General features: G+C 67.4%; 2 protein-coding genes across 2 annotated transcripts; both read left to right on the top strand.

The window, feature by feature from the left end:
- Positions 1-328: 328 nt before the first annotated feature.
- Positions 329-3,408, top strand: TAP1 (transporter 1, ATP binding cassette subfamily B member; the record flags this gene model as incomplete). Its single annotated transcript, XM_026647233.1, has 6 exons — positions 329-463; positions 630-818; positions 1,074-1,247; positions 1,778-1,937; positions 2,795-2,931; positions 3,166-3,408. Coding segments are annotated over 6 exons (1,038 nt in total), but the record flags the coding sequence as incomplete, so codon positions are not given.
- A 1,261-nt stretch (positions 3,409-4,669) lies between these two features.
- LOC112124006 (proteasome subunit beta type-8-like) lies at positions 4,670-7,005 on the top strand. Its single transcript, XM_029914458.1, has 6 exons — positions 4,670-4,684; positions 5,100-5,247; positions 5,499-5,610; positions 5,969-6,098; positions 6,361-6,565; positions 6,874-7,005. Exons 1-6 carry the CDS (start codon positions 4,670-4,672, stop codon positions 6,960-6,962), a joined length of 699 nt encoding a protein of 232 aa, XP_029770318.1. The 3' UTR covers positions 6,963-7,005.
- Positions 7,006-7,616: the final 611 nt, after the last annotated feature.

Here is a 7,616-nt window from a genome sequence, read left to right as displayed (position 1 = left end):
AGTGTGGTAACCCTGGGGGCACGGGGCAGGGGACACTATCCCTGGGGTGGGGGGGCCTGGTATCCCATGGCCGTGGCAGGGAGCAGGGGGGGCGTATGCTCAGGGTCAGACAGGAGGGGTATCTCTGGGGGATGGGGAGGTGGCAGAGAGTCCCAGGGAAGGGCAAAGGGCCCCCCCGGGGGAGTCATGTTGGGCCCCTTCTCCCCATCAGGGTGGGGTCCCTCAGCCTTGACCAAAGCTCCGAGCCCCCATCACTCCCCCATAAGGTGGGGACCCTCGCAGAGCTCCCTGGGGTGGAGGGCAGACCCCCCATTAATGCTCTGTTCCCCCCCAGCTGTCGGGGCTGGCGCTGAAGGTGGGGATCCTGTACTACGGGGGGCGGCTGGTCACCGCCGGAGCCGTGAGCACCGGGGACCTGGTCACCTTCGTCCTCTACGAGATGCAATTCACCACGGCCGTGGAGGTGAGTGGGGGGGGGCACCTGCCTGGGGATGGGGGCTGTGGGGGGGCACACCCAGCCCTGATCTTCCATGCCCCCCAGGTGCTGCTCTCCATTTGCCCCAGTGATGGGGGGTGGATGGGGGGCTGTGGGGTGAGCTCACCCAGCCTGTATCCCCCTTGCCCCCCAGGTGCTGCTCTCCGTCTACCCCAGCGTGCAGAAGGCTGTGGGCTCCTCGGAGAAGATCTTTGAGTACATGGAGCGGACGCCCCGGATCAGCCCCCCCGGTACGCTGGCCCCCCCGGCCCTGCGCGGGCACCTCCAGGTGCAGGACGTCTGGTTCTCCTACCCCGGCCGGGACGACACCCCTGTGCTCAAGGTACCAGTGGGGGGACCCAGCGCAGAGTCTGGGTCAGGGGTGGGAATTCGGGGGGGATCCAGAGCAGAACCAAGGATTCGGGGGCAGTAGCTGGAGGGGGTATGGGGGGGCTGCAGGGGGGGGGGTCAGGGGGGTCGGCCGGGGGGTCTGGGGGCAGAGCCACAGGGGGAGGGGAGGATGGGGGGTATAGGGGAGGGGTGCTGGGAGCCCAGGGATGGGGGAGGGTCCCCCGTGTCTAACTCCTCTCCTCCTCAGGGGGTGTCTCTGGAGCTGCGCCCCGGGGAGGTGACGGCGCTGGTGGGCCCGTCGGGCGCGGGGAAGACGGCGCTGGTGGCCCTGCTGGAGCGTTTCTACGAGCCCCAGCGCGGGCGCCTGCTGCTGGACGGGCGGGACCTGCGGGAGTACGAGCATCGTTATCTGCACAGCAAGGTACCCCCCTCCCCCCCCCACTTCCCCCAGCATCCCTCCCCCCATCACGACCTGCACCGCAAGGTACACCCCTGCTGTCCCCCCACCTCCCCCAGCATACCCTTCCCCATCGCTACCTGCACCACAAGGTACCCCCCTGCCGCCCCCCCCACTGCTCCCCCGGCATCCCCTCCCCCCATCGCTACCTGCACTGCAAGGTACCCCCCTGCCGCCCCTCCACTGCCCCCCCCCATCGCTACCTGCACCGCAAGGTACCCCTGTACCCTCCCACTCTGCTCAGGTGTCTCCATGCCCCCTGGCTTGTCAATGTCTGGGGCATCGCCCCACCTCCCTCCCTCCCACCACGTAGGGCAGGGATCCCAGACGTTGGGGAGGGGAAGTCCCTGGCTGCAGGACCTTCTCGGGGGGCCTTCTCCAGCCAGCCCCACACTAGGTCCCCGGGGCCCCTCAGCCTCTGTCAGCCCCCTGTTAGTGTGGTGAGTCTGTGCGTTCTCAGCCCCTCAATCTCCCGGCCTCACCCCGGCCCCCAGGTGGCGCTGGTGAGCCAGAAGCCGGTGCTGTTCGCCCGCTCGCTGCACGAGAACATCGCCTACGGGCTGGGGGGGCGCAGCCGGCAGGAGGTGATGGGGGCTGCCCGGCGCGCCAACGCCCACGGCTTCATCGCCCGGCTCAGCCACGGCTACGACACAGGTACTGAGCCCTATACACCCCCTTGGGACCCCTATACCCCTCCCCAGCACCCCAGTACCCCCCGTGACCCCCAATCCCCCTGGGACCCCTATACCCCTCCCCCCAGCACCCACTGGGACCCCCCACTCCCCTGGGAACCTTATACCCCTCCCCCAGTGCCCCCTATACCCCTCCCCCAGTGCCCCCTGTGACCCCCAACCCCCTGTGACCCCAATACTCCTCCCCCAGCACCCCAGTGCCCCCCCGGGACCCCTATACCCCTCTCCCTCAGAGCCCAATATCCTCCTAGTACCCCCAACTGCCAGGACCCCCTATACCTCTCCCCCAGGGCCCCCACCCTCCACAGGACCCAAACACCCCCCACCTCTCATGGCTTCATCACCAGCCTGAGTCACAGCAGAGACACAGGGACTGCACCCCAATACCCTGTGGGACCCCCAAACCCTGGGGACCCAAATCTTCCCCATGGCTACTCTCTGGATACTGACTTCGGGGGGGCACGGGGGGGCCCCCGGTACCGCCTCCATACACACAGGTACCAACACTAGATCTCGTCCCTTCCTGCTCAGGCCCCCGACACCCCCACCTGCCTGGTACCCCAATACTCCCGCAGCCCCATGGCTACGACACAGGGACTGAACCCAGCCCTCCTCTTCCCCCCTGGCCACAGCACAGGTACCAGCCCTGATCCCACCCTGTGACCCCCCCAATAAACCCCCTAGGAACCCCAGAACCCCTCCCCACAGGCCACGACACAGTACCCAGCCCTGCCCCAGGGTGTGTGTTGGGGGGGGTGTAGCTGGGGGGGGGCTACCCAAATGCTGCACAGGGCACTGACCTCAGCTCTCCCCCCACAGACGTCGGGGAGATGGGGGGGCAGATCTCGGGGGGGCAGAGGCAGGGAGTAGCCATCGCCCGAGCCCTGCTCCGAGACCCCCGAGTGCTGATCCTGGACGACACCACCAGCGCCCTGGACACGGAGAGTCAGCTGTGGGTGAGTGATATGGGGGGGCCACAGGTTGGGAGTGAGGGGCAGTGGCAGGGCTGGGTGGGGGAGCCCAGGACTAGCAGGGGGTTGTGGGTTGGGAGTGAGGGGCATTGACAGAGACTCCATTGGCTGGGGCAGGGGTTGGGGGTTGGGGGTTGGGGTGGGAGCTGGTGAAAGGGGGGGTCCCCACACAGCCCCCCCAATCAGGCTGTTCGTTACCCCGGATGTCTGTCACTGCAGGTGGAGAAGGAGATTTATGAGGGCGCCCGGGCCGGGCGCTCGGTGCTGCTCATCGCCCATCGCCTGAGTGCCGTGGAGCGAGCCGACCGCATCCTGGTGCTGGAGGACGGGGAGATCCGGGAGCAGGGCACCCACCGGGAGCTGCTGGCGCGCCGGGGCACTTACTGGCGCCTGGCGCAGAAACAGCTCAACGGGGACGCGGGGGGCAGCTCCGAGGAGGGGCTGGGGGCCGGAGGGCCGTGAGGCTGGGGCCGCGGGGATCCTGCGGGAAGGGGGGTTCTCAGCCCCTTCTGCACGCGTGGCTCCTCCCCAGGGTAGGGGGGAGTTCTCAGAGCCCCCCCCCCATACGCGGCTCCTTCGCCCTGGGGAGCTGGCACAGGAGACAGGACCAGAGGGTGCGCAGGGGGCTCCGTGTCTGGACAAACCCCAGCTCTGAGACCCATTGTGCTGCAGAGAGACGGGGGCCCTCCCCAGCAGGGGGCTGTGCTGGGGGAGCTGAGGGGGGTGAGCGAGGGGCGGCTGGTGTTTGCCTGGTTTGTGTGTAATAAAGTGTCTGGTTTTTCATGTTTCCTGTGTGATCCTTGGTGTGTGCCCCCTCCCCCCCGGCACCAGGTCACCCCAGGGCCCAGCCTCACATCCAGGGGCCTGGAACCCCCTGGGGGCAGGATCCCCCTTAGAACGTGCTGCTGTGTCCCTGCCCTCTCCCTCCCCATGTGCCCTTGGGGGGGTCCCTGCCCAGGGTGGGGGGACCCCAGGGTGCCAAGCAGCCGGTGCCAACTCTGCTGGGTCTGAGCTGGGCAATACCCCGGGCAGGGCTGGGAGCTGTGAACGCCCCGGAGCAGTGCCGAAGGGGGGAGGTGTAATTAGCCGAGCCCCGCCCTGGGAGGGGACGACCCGCGTCAGCAGTTACCAGGCAGATCGGGCTGCACCAGGTTAGAGCGGCCCCAAACCCCGCCCCCTCGTGTGCGCCCAGCGCCGGAGCAGCGCCCCTGGGGGCGGATGGGGGCAGCGCAGGGAGGGTCACACGCCCCCCCCCCACAGCTGCTGTAGGGTGTCGCGCGGACCGGTTCATGGCTGCTGGGAGCCCCCCCCCCGGGGGGTCCCTGCGCCCTTCAGCGCCACATTCCCCGCTGGCTGCCCAGGGCCCCGCCCCAAGGACTTCCCCTGAGCAGCCTGTGCCCCCCCGGGCTCCCCTGCGCCCCCTCCCCCAGAACCCCCCCTGCGCCCTCAGCCCCTCTCCAAGCGCCCCTGGAGCGTACTGGCCCCGCGGCGCCCGTCAGTGCCCAGATGTTCCCTCCCCTAAGAGCCCCCCGCGCCCCTGAACCCGCCAGTCCCTCCCCAGCGCTCCCCCGGGACACCCCCCTGCGCTCTCATCCCCAGCCCGTGCGCCCCTCTCCAGCGCGCCGTGGCCGGGCAGGGCGGGCCGGTCCCTCCCCAGCTCCGCTTTCGGTTTCTCTTCCCCCGGCCCCGGCGCTCAGAGCGGGCGGGAGGCGCAGCGAGGCGGATGGCGCTGTTTGAAGTGTGCGGGGCCCCCCGGGGGGGCTGGGACTGGGCCCCCCCCGGAGCCGCCGCCGCGCCCCGGGGGCCCGACCCCCACAGCTTCGGCCTGCGGGCCCCGGGGCTGGCCCGGGGGCCCCGGGGGTGGGCCCGCCCGGGGGGGGGGGGGGGGGGGGGGGGGGGGGGGGAGAGCAGGGAGAGGGCAGCGCCATGGGAGGCGGCAGTGCCTGGGGGGGGCTGGGGGCAGTGCAGTACGGGGTGGAGGTGGGGAGTGGGGGCAATGCCCTGGGCATGGGGGGCAGGATGGGGCCAGTGCCCTGGTGGTGGGGCAGAGGAGGAAGTTCGTAGGGGTGGGGGGCGGGGAGGGGGTACTGCTCTGGGCATGGGGGGCAGGGCTGGAGAGCCCCCCTCACCATCTCCCCCTTCTCCCCCCCCAGCCGGCCCAGTTCCTGCAGACGTTCTCCGCGGAGGGCCGGGACCGGGTGCGGATCCAGCTGGCGCACGGCACCACCACCCTGGCCTTCAAATTCCAGCACGGGGTCGTCGTGGCCACCGACTCCCGGGCATCGGCCGGCAGCTACATTGGTGAGACACTTTCTTCCTCCTCACGCCCTGCCCTCACACGAGCAGGGGGGCTGGCTGGATAGATGGGGCTGGGTCCGTGGGGATGCTGGGTGGAGGGGTAGAGAGAGAGAAAACTAGTCTCAGTGGGGAAGACTCTCCTGCCACCCCAATATGCCCCTCATCTGTTGGGTGCCCCACAGCCCACCCTGGGGCTCTCTCTACTGGGGGTACTTGGCTAATGGACGTTTGTGACTCCAATTCCTTCCGTGCAGCCGACCTGACCTACAACAAGGTGATCGAGATCAACCCCTACCTGCTGGGCACCATGTCAGGCAGCGCGGCCGACTGCCAGTACTGGGAGCGGCTCCTCGCCAAGCACTGCAGGTGCCCACCCCGATGGGCCCCAGGCCCCGCTCTCGGGGAGGGCAGCGTGGGGCTGCTGGGCAGTTTGGGTGGGGAAAAGGAGGTACAGGGGGTGTTGGGTTTGGTGGGCAGCGGGAATGTTTTGGGGTGCAGGGGGATTGGCGTGGGGTGGGCTGCTTGTGGGGTGCAGCGGGGTGTGTGGGAAGGTGTGGGGGTGCAGAGGGCTATGGGTGTGTTATGGGGGTGCAGCAGGAATTTGGAGGTGCAGAGGGGCATGGGGGCATGTTACAGGATGCAGGGAGTTGTTAGGGGGTGCAGGGGATTTGGGAGCTCTGTGGGGGAGTCCCCGGTGCTCACCCCAGCCGCCCCCCCCCCCCAGGCTCTACGCCCTGCGGAACAAGGAGCGGATCAGCGTCTCGGCTGCCTCCAAGCTGCTGTCGAACATGCTGTGCGAGTACCGGGACATGGGGCTGTCCGTGGGCAGCATGATCTGCGGCTGGGACAAGAAGGTACCGGCCCTCGGCCCTGTCCTGTGACCCCCCCAGCTCCCATACTCCCTGACCCCGTCTCTGAACTCTCCATAGGGATCCCTGCAGCCCCCATCCGCTGTAACTCCATCTCTGAGTCCCCCATTCTGTACCTCTTGACCCTTCCAGTGCCTGAGCCCCCAAGTCCAGTACCCCTTTCACCTTTTTTCTCTTCCACTGCGGATCGTCTCTGGTCCTAATCTCTGGGACCCTCATTTAAACATCTCCCTGCCTCCCCTTGCAGGGCCCCGGCCTGTACTACGTGGATGATAAGGGGATGCGTCTCTCCGGCCCCATGTTCTCCACGGGCAGCGGGAAGCCCTACGCCTACGGGGTGATGGACAGCGGGTACCGGCCCGACCTGAGCGTGGAGGAGGCTTATGACCTGGGGCGCCGCGCCATCTCCTACGCCACCCACCGTGACGCCTACTCCGGGGGCGTCGTCAACAGTAAGGGGAATGGCTGGGGGGAGGGGCAGGGCCCCTGGAGGTGAGTGCCTGGACACCTGGGTTCCATCCCCTCATTCCCCAAGGGTGCTGCTGGGTCTCATAGGGGTGAGCACCCTGTGCTGCTGTCCTGGATGCCTGGGTCCCATTCCCTGTCTTGGTCTCTTTTCAATCCTGGGCCTGGGACCGTTGTGGAACCCCCTGGGGATGAAGGCCGTGTGGGAGACCTGAATCCCATTTTATCTGGGTACCATGAATCGCTCTTGCTGCCCCCTGCTGGCTGACCCTCACTCTCCTGTATCCCACCCCAGTGTATCACATGAAGGAGGACGGCTGGATCCGGGTCGGACGGACGGACGTCAGTGACCTGCTGCACCAGTACGCGGACGCCAAGCAGTGAGATGGGAACGGACCCGACACCCCGCACTCAGGGACCAGCGAGACTCAGGGCTGCAGCGACGGCGGGGAGTGGGAGGGGGATCAGTGAATTGATCATGAGTTTGTGTGTGTGACAAATAAAAAGTGAAATTGAAGGAACTGCAGCTTCTGGTGTTGATTTCATTTGCCGTCCCTGCAGCTGGGGATGGAGTGGAGTCATAAGGGGGGTCTGAAGGTTTGATTAGGGGAGCTGGTTCAGTGATGAAGCTGAAATGATATGAGGGTGCAATAGCAATTCATGGGGGTGATGCACGTTTGGAAACCAGGACACTCCCCCTTCTCTGCCAATACCTGGCAATGCTGACCTGCAGCCCTCTGCTATTCCACTTCCCTGCTGCCAAAATACAACAGAAAGATTCCCTGGAGCAGTCCATCAATTTGCAAAGCCAGGTGGTGATCGGGACAGGTGCAGGAGCTGAGCTGCCAGGGTTGGGGAATGGGGCTGAGGCTGTATCTTGTGTTTGGTACCTGGGGCTGAGCCTAGCTAAGGGCTGTGATGGGGAAGGGGGCTGGAGGCTGGGTGCACAGAGCTGGGCGCTGCTGTATCTGGTACCTGGGGCTGAACTGGGTGGGGCTGGGGGCAGGGACAGGTGCACGGGGCCGGGGATGGGGATGG

This window comes from Terrapene carolina, unplaced genomic scaffold (genome assembly GCF_002925995.2).
Source record: "Terrapene carolina triunguis isolate 2854851 unplaced genomic scaffold, T_m_triunguis-2.0 Scaffold51580, whole genome shotgun sequence".
Taxonomy (NCBI): domain Eukaryota; kingdom Metazoa; phylum Chordata; order Testudines; family Emydidae; genus Terrapene; species Terrapene triunguis.
The sequence above is the reverse complement of the archived record's forward strand: the minus strand, read 5'-3'. Positions and strand labels throughout refer to the sequence as shown.